Source organism: Stegastes partitus, unplaced genomic scaffold, assembly GCF_000690725.1.
Source record: "Stegastes partitus isolate 25-593 unplaced genomic scaffold, Stegastes_partitus-1.0.2 Scaffold743, whole genome shotgun sequence".
Taxonomy (NCBI): Eukaryota; Metazoa; Chordata; class Actinopteri; family Pomacentridae; genus Stegastes; species Stegastes partitus.
Window position 1 is genome coordinate 67,283 of NW_007578474.1, and position 16,057 is coordinate 83,339.

Genomic DNA, 16,057 nt, shown 5'->3' on the forward strand with positions numbered 1-16,057 from the left:
AGCAGGAGTGGCCACTTGTAAACAGTAAGAGAGACAATCTCCCTCTTCGCATCATTCAGATAAAATGACAGTGAAAACCATGGAAACAGGATCTGCATGCTGCGGTGCTTGCATATACATTTTCCTTTTGTTTTTTTGTTTTTTTTGCACAAACCTTGTATAGTGTATTTTGCAGAATGCAGCTATTGCTTTAGGTTTAGAGACTTTCTGACGTTATCAGAAACCAGTGACAGAAATGAGTTGGAATGTGTTTGTCACAAATATAACAATATCATTAAATTATGTTCAGAATCTACATCTGAATTAGAAATACCCATTATCAAAATAGATTTCCTGTTAGATTAAAAAAATGATGTAATAATCTGAAAAACTTTCAGTAATGAGTCAGGGCAGTATGAATTGTGTAAACTTTCAGAGATAAATTGCATGTTTTTCTCCCCCTGTTCCCCCCACAGACAGCATAGGAGCACACATACGACATCATGCACTTAAAAACTTCAAGAATTATACAAACATAGAGCACTTCTTTCCCCTTTCCACGACAGAGTGCGAACCAGTTTGAAAAAGGTCAAAACAGAGTTTGCTAATTACCAAGTACAGAGAGACAAACTGCCACTAATGTGTTTCAAACTACGAGAAATACAACATTCAGCAAACAACACCTCTGAAGGAGAAGGACTAAAATACTATATCTAATCATTTTGTACAATACCCAACAATACTTGTATCTACAACGGGTGAAGTTTTGACACCTTTTTTGACGACCACCTCTTCTGTCACCCCCTTGCTTGCCCTGGTTGAAGATGCACAAGTGCCACTCATGAAATGAAAAGGCACGGCTACATTTGGTTGGAGTAGGAGGTGGGCCCTCCCACCTGGCTGTACTCAGACGGCTGGCCCAGGTTTCCCTGGGTGTTGTAGCTCCCTGACTGGTCGAAGCTTCCCTGGTTGTAGGGCTGCTGGTTAAAGGTTCCAGCCTGTTTCTCAGAGGCCCCGCCTGCGAACCTTGAAGCACCCTTGTGCCAGCTGGTCTCCTTAAAGACAAACCAGATGTTTCCAGCCCATAGAACAAAGTTGAGAAACCCAAAAGCCTAAAGAGAAAGGGAATGAAACCAACAAAAACTTTTAATGAATCGTGACTTGTTAGAGCTATTCATTGTCCTGTTTCACTCTTCAACTCTTTCAACATACTGTTACTGAAACATCAGTGTTCAGCTTCTTTAGAAATGTGGGTCTTTTCTAAAATCTTTCTGTCACTCGTGTGTTTTTTAAAATCTGAAATGTTCTCTTTGTGTGACATTTCAACTCTTTAAGGGCAGTTAATTTTACATTTTATATTGTTTCAGCACATCAACTTTGCACAACAACAAAATATATATTTTTAAAATCTTGTCTAATTGTCACAACTTCTCATGTTCATGCCCAATTTACTCCAACTGTTAAGTACTTTCCATTCCACTGACATGATCTTTTAGTTTATACATTTAAACTCGTATTCATTTCTTCCAGGACTTCCACATCAGTCAAAACTTGTGGCTCAGTTTTTTACTTCCACTGACATTTCAACTTTCTCTCTGGACTTCCACAGTCACACTTGAAACATTGAGAGTTGAACTTCCTCTAGTGTTTCAGTGTGTTTACTAACCTGAAGCTACTTTCATTCCTTTCATTTAAGCTGATATTTTTGCTTAACTTGTTTCAGCATTTTAACATTTTTGCATTAAGAGGAAATAAATTGATTTCAGAATGGTAAGTCTTTTCCAGTTTATCTGTTCATTCACTCCCACCATCTGGGACACACGTCCTGTAAACCTACCACTGAGGTGTTGAGGCCGGACCAACGTGGTCCGTGCAAGGAGCCGCATTTATTGGTCTGGACTTTGCAGGCGGAGATGAGGAGCTGCACCTCATCTGGATCAGTGGCCGTTTTCACATCAGACAAGGCTTTGGCCCAAGCCGAGGAACTGACCAGCCACATGAACGAGAACACTACCGTCACTACAAAGTCCTGAATGAGAGAGGAGACAACAAGTACGATAAAAAACAGCTAAAAAAAACACACTACTTTGTTATTAATTATGATGTACTGTTAACTATAGGAAGAACTGAAAGAAATAACCCATCACTGTACTCACGATGAGTGGAGCTCGACTGTTTTCATGGTACTTATTCTGAAAGAATATGTACACAATGGTGGCCATGAGGGAATACAGGAAGGCAAAGACCGCGATGGTGACGAAGAACTCTGCAGAGGATGAATAATCTCCGATGAGGAACACGCGCTCCCTCCTCATGGCCTCGCACACCGGGGCTTCAAAGGACACCTGGTGCAACCTGCCACACAAATCAAGTCCGAAGAAAAATCCACAATCACATGTGCCCTTGTGTAAAGCAAACACAAACTCTGAGCAGAGCTGTCAATAGACTGTCACATACAGCGGGCGCAGATGAAGCGCACTCACCTGAAAGGATAAGCAAAGTCAATGGCGATGCTGAGGTTGCTGCTGGCCTTCTCCATGCAGTCCACACTGACCCGCAGCTGCCCAGAGTAGCCACCGCATGTCGCAAATGCAAAAATGGCAAAGAGCTGCAGAGCCACATCGACAAAAAAAACAAAAAAACAACAAAAATCAGATGCCTGTTCTGAAAGTGATCCCAGGAACTTATATGAACTGAGGCCACAACATCACTTTATCTGCATAATCGCACATTCACATACAGCCACCTGCGAGGAGATCCTGTAACAATGTCCTCGGCAGTTCAGATGACTCTGTTCATCTATATCTGTTTCAACATTCTGCTACTTAGCGGGCCAATGTGAGAGCAGAACCATCAGGTCTAATGAAATACATTATCAGAGGCCTGAGAACAGAGACGGCTCTGGGCTTGGGGGATTTGCTGGCTCGCCAGCAAAGCAGATATTGAGCTGTTTTTTTGTTTTTTTAAATATGATTACTATCTGGACCATGATTGAAGGGGCAGTACTTTACTGTACACTGTTGCACGCTCATTTTCTAAACGCTGTTTCCTGATCGTTGCATGGGGTCAGATAGAGTTCTGTGAAAGCCTGGCATGAAGACCTGCAGTGCACAGCTCTTTTAGAAACAACATTTTTAAGTTAAAGATATCAACTCTTTTTTGATATTCTATCAAACCCGTAGTGAAGCTTAGTTTTTTTAATTGTGTATGCAAAGTATGTTGTAATGTCAATTAATTTCTATTTGTGCAAATTAGTCTTTTGTAGGTCCATTTTCTTCTGCACTGGCTCTTTTTTTACTCTCAAAATGTAAATGATGACCTCATCACTATGACCCCATTTCATCTTTTGTGGGACGCACGCGCACACAGTGTTGTGATCTCAGCAGTCAGCAGTGACACAGGATTTCCTCCTCTCTTCTGGCACAGTGTGCACACAGGCTGGTTGATAAACAGGGAAGAAGGAAAAAGGAGGAGAGGGTGTGATTTAAGGACACCTTTTCTGAAGAAACTCACACTTTGGTGACACAACGATGGGACAGAACGACCACGTTGGTGCGGGAAAAAAAAGTGTCGTCCTCAAAAAGCATCCACAATGTTTGCTATTAAGCGTTAAATCTACTTTATATATATATATAAACTTACTTAACTTACGAGTGCAAATATAACCATACACACTGAAGAAGAGAAGCTCTAATCCAGCTTTGTTATGCTGCAGCTCCCAGAAGCGTTCAGATAATGAAACAGAAGCTGGAGGAGGCTGCCTGAGGAAAGTGCTGCAGTGGGTGTGTGTGTGTGTGTGTATGTGTGTATGTGTGTGTGTACGCGTGCGTCTACTTCACACTGTCTTGTGTCTCCACATCCCATCCACTTCTTTTCTTATCATTAAGTAAAAATGGGATATGTGGGAGGGTCATGAAGGGAGAAGACACTGAGTTTGTGTGTGTGTGTTTGTGTGTAATATTCATAACTAAATTAAGTCTGCTTGAGATTTCTAAAAAAGTGGCATCACAATAGTTTGTTTTTCTACCGTGTACTGTATATTGCAATATGAAAATATACAAGATTTTCACTGAATGACTTCAATAACTCCATTTGTGCAGAATTATTCCTTCAGCAATTATTGGGCAGATTTTGTAAGGTAGTGCATCTGCATAGAAAATAATAATAATAAATAAAAATGATCGTTTGGAACCTTTGTCGTGTGGTGTGTTACTGGCTAAAGAGTTTCGAGTATTTCTTATTTTAACTTTTGCTTTGGATGGCAGTCAGATCTAACTTCGCAATCATCATACTTTGTGGTGCTGATTTAAATGGTCCAAAAAAAAAAAAAAGATGCCATGTTGCCTGATGTGGTGTCAACAACCGCTAAGACACTGCTGACAGAATACTGTTTTGTCATCCTTGGTGTAGCCAAAATATTTCCATACAGCTGGTTTTGTGTTTCTTTTTGCAAACAAATCTTCCTCTTTAGTGTTTCTCTCCTGTTTTACATTCAACAAACTTCGGGCATTTTAAATAACATATTAAAAAAAAATAAAAAATGAATACATTAAACTAAATCATGTCCTATCAGACACATTTCTCTTGTGGGTTAGTCAAAAATTACTTTAAAGATCATATAAAAGGTTCACTGGCAGAGGTTCAGTTCAGAAAATGACCACATACTGTTGGTTGTTTGTACAAGTCAAGTTTCTTCGTGACAGCGTCCAATAGTGACTCGTAACTGTGAGGTGACACAGTTACACAGTCACTAGTCTACAACCACCAAGCACCAAACTACATGCTGAAAATTAAAGTTTCACTGAACAACGGGATCGTACATGAACACTATTCAGGACTTTTGGGGTCTTTTGGACCCCGGGCCATTTGGTTTAGGTGACAGGTATTATTTTTTTATTTTTGAAGATTTTTTTTGTATAAAAAGAGGGAAATTTGTCATGAATTTGGAACCCAAAATACGTCAATTTATCAGGAAATATATTTAACATAGTATAAAAGTCTATAATGAATATCAACAAATATTTTGCACATATTCTTCTTCAACAGACCCCAAAAGACCTTCTACGTATGGCAACATGAAAGTCCTGAAAAAGGTTAAGGTAGCCTCGCTTGGTTCTCTCAGGGAATCAGTTATTTGTTATTATCACCACCCACGAGGATGGTGATTGGTTTAAAGAAACACAAACAAGCATGTAGTAGAAGGATGATGAGGTGCAGCCAGACCAACCTTTGGCCCTGACACAGCTCTGTGGAGACACATCTGGCTATGCAGGACTGTACAGTCACAAGCCTGAGTAGTGAAGTGATGGGCTCGAGTAATGGGTCAACAAAACATCTCACCTGCTGCGACCTCTTTTTCGTTTCCTGTATCGGACCAAACCGGTGTTTCTTTTAAACATGATAATTTCAGCCCCTTGCCTACATTTTTACTATTGTAATTGTAATTAATTGGGAAAATGCTGTAAGTCCTGCAAAATGTTACTCATCATGTAGTGGGACAATATAGTTCATCATCTTTAAGCTGTTTGGGATAGCTCATGTAACATGAAGGCTCAAGTGGGAACAGAATTAATGTGATGCAGGTGTGGCAGAAAGTATACAATACAGTGTACAATGAAAACCCTTGAGCCACATGGGTACTTTATGGACATTAAGGCATACAATGATAAAAACGATTTTTACAAAATGATGTTTGGTTCTGGTTCTGCCGAGGCTAGGGTCTGTGAATGAAATCAACGGGGAAACTGAAGTTCACACAACAACCTTTTTCCGGTATGCACAAAATAAGCCCTTCAAACTAAAGGATGCAAACTAAAGTCAGGATTCGGTCAGATAAACAGGCTTCCCAATGTAATCAGCGAACATTAACATGTGGCAAACACATAATCACAGACACACACATCCTCTGCCCTTAATGTGCTCGCTCTCTTAGCCCGGTTGTCCACATAAAGCTCCCATGGCCTCAAGTGTTCTCACAACCATAATCACCATAATCAGGCCTGACGCCTGGTTAGCATGAACCTCCTCTCTCCCGTATTACAGGCAGCTGGACATGCAGCTTGCCAGCAGCTGGGGTGGATACATGTCTTCAGTTTGAGAGCCGCTCAGCCTCTGGAGGGCACTATCAGATCAGTGAGCTGGACTACCACACTCATCCTGGAAATGTGTGTGAGCATGCTCTCCAAGTGCAGATCAAGAGTGCACATTCCACCTTGCAGACAAACGTTTTATCAGTAGTAAACCCCCAGTCCTTTACACTTACCCAGAGAACTATTTTATGCCTGAATGTCTTCTGTACGGCCCACAAGGCAAAAGAGCTGCACAGTACAAGCAGCCATCTAGGCCAGCAACACTGTATAGCATACCTTCAGCAGTGTCCCTACGCAAGATTACCTCAAAGAAAAAAAGGGCAAAATAATACAGTAGTGAGCTGATGGTTCTTCAGGTGGTCCCACACGGACTCCATGATGCTGAGATCAGAGCCCTGTGGGGGGCAGACCATCTGTTGCAGGACTTCTTCCTGCTGAAGATATTTCTTTATGACCCTGACTGCATGTTTGGGGTTGAACTGATCAGACACCTACCTATTTATAATGCCCAACAGCATTCTTGCATTTTACAGTGGTATATCATATCACTAGTTTAAGGGAGATAAAACAGGATCAGAAGCAGAGTATTTATCTTAGCAAAAAGTTTTATATTAACATATATCACTATGAAACTTCCTTATGATGAGGTCATTATTTTGTAGTACAATTTTTTTGTTTAAATATTCAAATTAGATATTCAAATATGAGCTCATTTGCATACATTTTCATAACAGATATCTGAACACTGAACAAAGCCAGCTTCATTTTTTTCACATATACCGTCTGACATCAAAGGTTCTTACAGAGCACATTTTGGATCTCTTTAATCACGCCATAAATCATAAAATATCTCAAGAACAGCCAGAAAAAAAGCATATATAGCATGATATTTCAGAAATAAAATGTTGCCATGAATGATATATGAACAGGTATGATGTGTTACTGAAGAGGGATTTCTGGTACAGACTTGAGAGAGAAAAAAATATTTAGAGAAAACCACTTTCAAAGATCTGTACTGTAAAATTCCATATTTAAAAAAAAAAAAAAACTTAACATTTTATTAGTAAAAATTTTAATGACCAGATATCACTGTAAATCTTCCCCAGTTGCTTAATTACGTCATGAAAATGAATTTCAGAATTACGAGTTTTCTGAAATCCATCCATTATCTATACACAGTAATATACAGTATTTCTTGATTTACAACATGTAGTATTTTTGAACTTAAAGTTTTTCAACATAGTTTCGCTATATTGTCATTTATTATCTGTTTAAATACCAGCATCCATTTAAGGAGGGGTTACATTTGTGGATAAATACATTGATAAACACTTTTGTCTATTTGTGTAGAGTTACATTTAAATCATTTTAAGGTAGGAAGGGATTATTTTTATGGGGGGAAAAATATATATAAATTTGGCTTCCTCCCACAACATAATATTTCAGAAGACTGGGCTGCAAGGTGGCAGTAGTAGTTGGTTAGCACTGTTGCCTCGCAGCAAGAAGGTCACCAGTTCGCGTCCCAGTGGGGGCACTGGGATCTTTCTGCGTGGAGTTTGCATGTTCTCCCCGTACAGCGTGGGTTCTCTCCGGGTTCTCCGGCTTCCTCCCACACAGTCCAAAAACATGTTGAGGTTAACTGGTGATTCCAGATTGTCCATAGGTGTGAATGTGAGTGTGCTTGGTTGTCTGTCTCTAAGTGTAGCCCTGTGATAGACTGGTGACCTGTCCAGGGTGTCCCCTGCCTTCACCCTAAATCCACTGGGATAGGCTCCAGCCCCCCACGACCCTAGTGAGGATTAAGTGGTGTGTAGATAATGGATGGATGGATGGATTGCCACAATGAGATGAGTTTTAGGGGTTTAATCAAAGGTCTGAGAGGAACTATGAGAATTAGTAAAGTAGGATGACATTTTAAAAAAAAAAGTTTGAAAGTATAATTTTCAAACTATAGCACTGTCACAGCAAACATCAACATACAGACACATGTGTAGAACCTAAGAAATGTCAACAGATATGAAAAGCTTTAGTGTGAGTACATTTTTTAAACTATTCCTGTAGTCGTCCATCACTGGAGGTACTGTTAGCTCACAGTGGTATAATTGCACCATATTAGGTAATGCATTGCGAGGCTAATTTGGGTCAAAGAGGACCAAATTGGGTCTGGCTGGGTTAGGTCAGCCCAGATTAAAGGAAAACGCTGTGTAACAAACAACAATTTCCACTTGTTCCATGCAGCTTCAGGCCTCAGGTGGAGGCTGAATGCTGCTTACCCGGATGTCACGGTGCACAGCTGGAACTCCCTCTACTCAAGTGTTTTTTTTTTAGTGATTCACTCTGTTTAGCTTTGGTCCTTTCTGAGATGTTCCAGACCACAAACATCTACACAAAAAACGTCCTTAACAAATTCATACATGCAGCTAGAAGAACCGATAGATATTGCACATGCAGATTGAGGCTTGTCTGAGCAAACAGAAGGAAAAAAAAGTGACCAGAAGAGCGAGAGAATAAATACTCCCTCCTAATTATCACGAACACCCCCCAGATAAACATCTCTCTCTCTCTGTACGTCTCTATACTCTCTCCTTCAGCTGCTTCCTCTGCCTGTGATTTTCGGCTCGGGTTTAGCCCCTCTCATTTCTGGCTGGGGCCTTTGAACAGGAGAGCGTGGCATTGTGGAAGGAGGGTGGATGCTAAGCCCCGCGCCCCCGTGTGTTTATCTGCCTCTCCCAGCTGGGCTCCTCAGGGAACAAGAGATAGAGAGAGGAAGGGGGTGGATGGGGGAGAAAGAGAGAGAGAGAGAGAGACACAGACACAGAGAGAGGGGGGGAGAGAAAAGCCAGGGCACAGGAATGAAACACGTCGGCAATACAAACTCTGAAAAGCTCGGAAACATCTCCCCGTTTGCCCTCTTCTCCACTGACCTACATGGCACTGAAGAACACAGCGCTAATGCAAACGTCATCATTTGCTTTCAAACCAATGTAGGATATTCTGCACTTCAAATCAAAGATGAAAAACGATGCAATCTATAGATTTAAATGGGTGGATGACAGTGTAGCTTGAGCAGAGTTCAAGGCTCAAATGAAGAGTGTGGAAGAACGGAGGCCGGATGAGGATTATGAAACTGATCCACCAGCTTCAGGCTTGGCCACCGGCAATCAGACCTACTGTCCAGTACACACAGTCTCTGCTGCGAAGAGCGGGAAAACAAGTAGCAAAAACAGCAACGAAAGTGCAGAGGAGGCAAAGACGGAGAACATTTAAGGAGTCGTAGCTTCAGTAAAACGAGCAGGAGGAGCTTCTCAAACATAAGGACGCGATAAGAGGGGCAGGGGAAGCAACAGAAGAGGCGGCACCGGGTGGGGAGGTGAGGTGAGGCACAACGGGCTGAAAGATGCATTCAGTGATGAGGCGCACTTGACATTTTTGCAAACCTCGTCACAGATGATGCGACACACACACGCGGTCCACCTGCTCTATTCAAGTCGATAGGAATCGTTGCAGTGTCAAGTGGCTGCCTCGGGAGCAGAAAAACGCCTCAGATGTTCACCCCCTCTCCATGCCTGACTGAAAAAAGGAAAAAAATCTAGGACACTCTTTACGAATCCAGAAAGAAAGAGACGGATGAAACAGAGAATGAGACAGAGATTGAGAAAGGGAGGCATATCTCTTTCAAATTGCTGATCCTCTGCTGTAATATCAAGCTACAACAAGAGCAACACAAACTGTATTGATTGTGTGGTTTGAAGAGGAAACAGACAAACTTACCAGAAACTGGAAGAACATGTTGAAATAATGAAACACAGAATTTAAATGGAAACAACGTATACTGGGGAAAGCACTGACAAGACTCCTAAAGATGTGCAAATAAGCTTATATTTGTCAAAAATCATTTTAAATGCTCGTCTCAGAGCCATACCCAAGTTGGGTATGTGTTTCCTTGGTGGTATGTCGAACAAAAACATAGAGCAACTTGTAACATTTTATGAAATTCTATTCATTCTTTGTAACACAGGCAAATAAGTATTAGTTCCAAAACACAACATTTCCACAACAGAATGGACGTCATGAAACAACCAAGTACGCCCTGTTTTGGAAACGATAATGGGCAGATGGAGAGTGGGGTCAAAGATGAGTAATCACAAGTCAGTAATGAGTCACACATCTGCAATGAATAGAGTTAATGATGTTGTGCCACTGTTCCTGAAGCGCTTGGAGAAGTTAGTGGACTTTTTGGGAGACAGGATCACGTTGTTGGACATGTCCATGCAGATCCTCAAATGGCAAAGTCGTGGCTGTTCTAGTGCCTGTCTGTGGCCTTAATCGAAACGCCAGCATTCAACATGCCAACAGCCTGTTCTCGTCCTTCTCTTGTCAACTGTGGTGCCATGTCATTTGAATAAAGCTGCATCTCAAGGCGGCCTTTTATAGCCGCTGGTCAGAAGAGTGTCTGTGTTCTGGTCACTATCTGATCATTGTCCCCTTAAAGCCACACCTGACTAATCTGTGGAATAACTCAGCGGTTCAGAATTCATCACCAGTTGAAAAGCTCAAAATAGTTTGCGCAAAATTGGGTAAATTGAACCCTTTTTTAACTGTAACAATACAAATTTGATGTTTAACTATTTCTCTCAGTCAGAATAGAAGATCATTTTTGTGCTGTATTGATACTTTTGTTCAGATCCCAGTACAGTTTGTTGCAGTAGCTACATCAAGGCGCCACATTGCAGAGTTACTTTTGGTAACAGACAAATGTTTAAATCATCTATGTGAACCTGCAGTCCTTTTGGAAAACATCTGTGCCTTTTCTTGATGTGTTTTGCTGGGTTCTGCATTTTCTAAAAGTCACCATGACCTACTAGCATCTTCAGAATGGCCACTATTTAAAAAACAAACTGTAAAAGTACAGTAATTTTCCTATAGATGCATATTTAAATAAACTACTGGATCCAAAAACACTTGAGGACAAAAGAGGCAGAAGGTAATTTTGGCGATCTAAAAGCCAATAATGTCCAATAAATGCCACCCAATGTGGAACCTGAATGTCCCACTAAACAAACCAAATCCATCTGCCTGTATTTGTCATGTGTTTTCATCCTTGCGTATTCATTCAGTATTTCCGATTATTTAGATGGCCGTGTTTGTGTGTGCATGGCTGCACGTGTGACTCTGAATTAGTATAACTGCTCTGTGCATGTATGTATGTGTGTGTGTGTGTGTGTGTCGGAGTGGTTCAGGGCCTCGATGTGAGCATGCAATGTGCATACATGTGAACGTGGAGTAAAAATATCTCACTCTCTCCGCTCAGGCAGAAGCATTAGCCGTAGTCCACACACACACACACACACACACCAACACACAAACACACAGTCTCACTTGCTCTCGCTGCTGCAGCCCGCCAGTGTGCAAACATGAGCAATTTTACGCAAGCTAGTTAACTACAAAACAAAATGACAAACATGGATCAGAAAAGGAAGCACAGTGGAGCGAGCAGACAGATGCGCATTTGAACTGAACTTTTGCATAACGGCGACGATGAACATCACCCATATTAAGATATAGAGAAAATGTAAATCTTGTTTTTGCAATTTTTGTTGGGTTTAATTCATTTAAACCCACAGTAGCAGAAATGATAGCAGATTTTTCCTTGCACACAAACAGATGAGGTCATACATCATCAGGGATATTGAGACTCTGGTCAAAAACACACCTACTTGCCTGCAGAGCAAGTTGCACAAAGAAGTAAAGAATTCAAGCCTTCGGTGGAAAGCTGTCTGATCTTTGCTTCAGTAGCAGCACCACACCAGAACAAAATCAGCAGCTCATTTAGCGGCGGTTAATCCCCCCCCCCTGCACAGGGAGCGCTTTGTGCCAAGCACGGCCCAGATTCATCTTTCCTTCTATCTCTCTGCTCTCCCCCTCGGCAAGCTTCACTGACCACAAGAAAATTTCCATTTAATTCTGTAACAGTGTCATTTCTTGGTGCTTTTCCCGTCCCTATGGGGTTTCCATGGCTACTTAGTCAGGTGACCGAGCTGGAACCTGGGCATCTGTGTTTTGCGGGGGGGGGAAGCCAATGCCTTTATGATTTGGGGACACCCAACTGACAACCACTGTTTGTGTATGACGGGCAAATGGATTCACATGGGTGAATGATTTAGAACCAGATTTAGGTGAAGGTTTAAGCTCAAACTAGTGTCATCCAGTCATGTCTAAAGGCAGAAGTGTTGCATAGATGGCTCAGTAAAAGCTTGCTGGGGAAAATGAAGATAACTGTGCAGAAAATGTCCCATAAGGGCATTCATAGTGTTGCACTCATTTGTGCAAACAAAGAAAACAAAGTTTATATCCTTCCAACTTATATGTGATGGCACTGTGTTGGTCTCAGAGAATTATAGAAATTGTCAGACCCCAGGTACAAAGTTGCAAAGTGTGATATCATATTAAAAAAATTCCCACAAAGAATTAGTTGGAAGCACTTTGACAACTCATGGTTGAATGACAAACATACAGCTGTAGGGCTTCAGAGTTAAAGAATAAATATAGCGTTGATTTGTTATTCCATTACCTCCCCTGGACGTATCGAGGAACTACATCAAAAAACTAATTAAATGATGCAAGAAACATTAGTGGCAAGTTAACAAGGATAGCTAGCCTTAATAAATTTTAAGTGTTGCTTCATGTTACATAACAAGAAATCAAGCCTGTTCTGCTGAAAAATGAAAAAATGGAAAGAAAAAAAAAAGAGAAAAATGTTTCAGCTAAAATTAAAAATACGACAAATACCACTTTGTCAAAATCAGTGACTATGTTCAGTTTAGTTAGTTTAAAATTGAAACAGGACTTTAATGTTGAGAATCAAGGAGGTTGTTTGATGCTTACAAGCATGTTCTAACGAAAAATGTTTCAAAAATGGCTTCTAAATGTTCTAATTATGCATTTATGGCTTTCTACCCTGACAAGTTAAAACAAACTGTAGTTACCGTTTGGTTGATTTGTTCAAGAAAGACCGTCAGATGTATTCAGTAATAATCCTTTATCTTGTTTTTCTTATTTTTTTTCTGTCTCCAGTTTTCTCTTCTTCATGTTCAGTATTTTCCTTTAGGAGCCCTTTGTGTTCAGCTACTTGGTTCATCCAAATAAGCTGTGCGCACTAATGAGCAGACTCAACCAGTCAAGATGATCAAACAAAACTTTATGGGCGGTGAACCAAAACACTGATAGTGAAATAATCAGTATAAAGTGGTTCAAATTTGCTTTAAAAGTGCTTGCAATATGAATTTTATTGCATTGTTTTCATTTACCCCCCGCGACCCTAGTGAGGATTAAGCGGTGTATAGATAATGGATGGATGGATGTTTTCATTTAGAAGATCACATTCAAACTTCAGTTAATGTTCAATAAAACTACATTTATGATAAAGCAGAAATTTCATGTCCATTAAAGTCCTATTTTACTCGTCTAAACAGAAAAGGTTGAAAGGTTTTGGATGGTTGTGTCTGTTTTCAATCCTACTTTTATTTTTATGTTTTAACCTGATGTCCACATTATTCTTGGTGAATCGCAGCAACATTAGTGTGCAGTATCATGAATACAGTGTGTCTTTGTGACATTCATGTTTCTCCACGTTCTTATCTGTACATACTGTCCCGACGTCTGCGCTCCTCCGCGTACAACATGTGTGTGGAATGTCATGTTTGAACAGACGTGCCCGCCTACAGGAGAAGACAGGTTAACCTTTCCCTCTCTGAGTCACAGATGGTAGACCATCATCTCTGGGTCGAGAAGGAGGCAGAGGTCCGGCTCCGATCTGATGGATCAGGAAAGGCTACATCACATCCACGAGCTCACCGGCTACCAAAATCTGTGACCCAACCGAGCTTATTTTAAGATCACGTCATGACTGGAACGTTTGTCAGATATGGTTATAGGTAACTCAACAAAACTGGACGGCTTTTTTCTACAAGTAAAAGGGATATATCAGCGCCGTCATTAACATAAAACATAAAACAACTTTGACTTTTGTATTCAAAATCAAAGCTACAACATATGCATAAAGATTTGGTGAATTCAATGAGTAGATATGACAGAATATGATTGTATCTGTTGATATAAAAGGAAAAAAGAGATCAACATTGTAATTCTAAGACTTCTATTTCTCACCTCAAATGTTTAAAGAAACCCATTTTGCCAAACTGTTTTCTTAACAAAAGGGAAGGTTTTATTGATGATCCACTATGTTGGTTGTGTTTGAAGTTCAGAATCAGAGAGCCTCCAAGAGAAGTGTCATCCAATCAGATGCAGCTAATGTCTAAGCGAACGTAGAGGGGTACATCCTGTATAGATACCTGTTAAACCACATCAAGCAGCCACTGTTGGGAAATGGGGCAATGCCTTGGAAGCAAAAACATCCCTTTGGACCCGTACCATTATCCAGATAGCAAACTCTTCATTTAAAAACTGCTGGCCCTATAAGGCAGCTCAACTTTGGCCTATATATCCACATCTGGGCTGACGGTGGCTGTTTTACTCCAGTATTGGCTGAAAGCTGTCAAAATTACCTGTCTGTTCACCAAGCAGCAACCACTGCAGCTGAAAAAATGAAGCCAACACAGAAGTATCAAAAAACTGCGGCTCCTCAAATGGCCATTCTCGGCAGAATCTAAAAGTGACTCAATCCTCAGAGACTCCCGTGTTAAAATGTCCAATTTTACAGAAGAAATAAACTTGTTTAAAGCTTGGTACGACAAACAGTTTTGTTCTCTGTGGCTAATTTTCCTCTTCAAGACAACTGTACGGGAGGTGGATTGTTATTTAACATTTGAAGCTGCGGAAGGCGTATATCTGCAAAAAGTTTAAACCAAGTGTACAAATGCACACTGCACTTTATGACCATTGCTGCTGTCAGTTCAAGTCCGCTTATTTATTTAGAATTGTTTTAGTTTTTTATACATTGTGTAGATTTTGGCAACGGAGAAGCAGCAACTTCAGAGTTTCACTGTAACTGTCTGGTTTTCTGCACATATGACAATAAACCTCTTGAATCTTGAATCAAATTTGTTCCATCTGCAACTCTCCCCTTTACGTTGTAAACCTCTCCCATCAGGTGCCCATGCACTTCAAATCAAAAGTTTGTGGCATCATCCCAGATTCTAATCCCACTCTCACTGTGGATTTTGTTGCTCTTTGGTACCGTTACAGGACAGCTCAGCTCCACTCACGCTCCACCTGTTTGCTCATTTTTGTATTATGGAGGGGAGAGAGGTCCTGCCAAGTTGGCAATGGTTGGTGCCACCGCATTGATTTTTCAATCGCTATTCAAGAATCTTGTGGATTACATCACAGAGGGTTCACATGGTAGAAAAGAACAAACACACAAATATATGGCACTCGCTGTAATAAAATACTGCCAGCATGATTTGTGATTTTAAATGGTGAAAGTAATGATCAGAGCCGGTTTCTTTATGTTTAGCACAATGATTTTTATTTTTATTTTTTTTGATGATGAATAAGAGACTAGAAAAATCATGTATTGTGTAAGCTAAGCAGCTCAGGGAATGCTGCTAACCCAGATGTCAAAACAGAGTCAATCACTAGTGGGACCAAATCATTTTTCAGATTCACGCACTGCAGCAGCTTTCACTCTGACATGCAGACAAATGCTTGGCGTGACTGCCATTAAGGAGAGCAGAGCACGAACACCAGCAGGCTAAGGTGGACAACACATCATAGAATGCAACAAAGAATCAATCACATTGTCTTTGGCTTTAATTTAGCTGATAATGATCCATAAATGTGGTAAAAATATACCTGAATTGGCCTTGATACTGACTGTGAGGAGTGATGTGGGACATTTCTAGTAGACTTCAGTAACTTACAAATTTCAGACAGACAGCCCCGTAGCTAAAGAATGTTTTGAGATGGTGAATATCCATCCATCCATCCATTATCTATACACCGCTTAATCCTCATTAGGGTCGCGGGGG

The 16,057-nt window shown here is 40.7% G+C and overlaps 1 protein-coding gene across 1 annotated transcript in view; it reads right to left on the bottom strand.

The window, feature by feature from the left end:
- Nucleotides 1–824: 824 nt before the first annotated feature.
- The window catches only part of synpra (synaptoporin a), a 21,644-nt gene continuing 6,411 nt past the window's right edge, over nt 825–16,057 (bottom strand). The window contains exons 3-6 of the mRNA XM_008291441.1: nt 2,463–2,587; nt 2,136–2,334; nt 1,817–2,008; nt 825–1,091 (exon numbers count right to left, since the gene is read on the bottom strand). Of these exons, the coding sequence (XP_008289663.1) occupies nt 840–1,091; nt 1,817–2,008; nt 2,136–2,334; nt 2,463–2,587 (768 nt within the window). The 3' untranslated portion in view covers nt 825–839. The remainder of the gene's footprint in view (nt 1,092–1,816; nt 2,009–2,135; nt 2,335–2,462; nt 2,588–16,057) is intronic.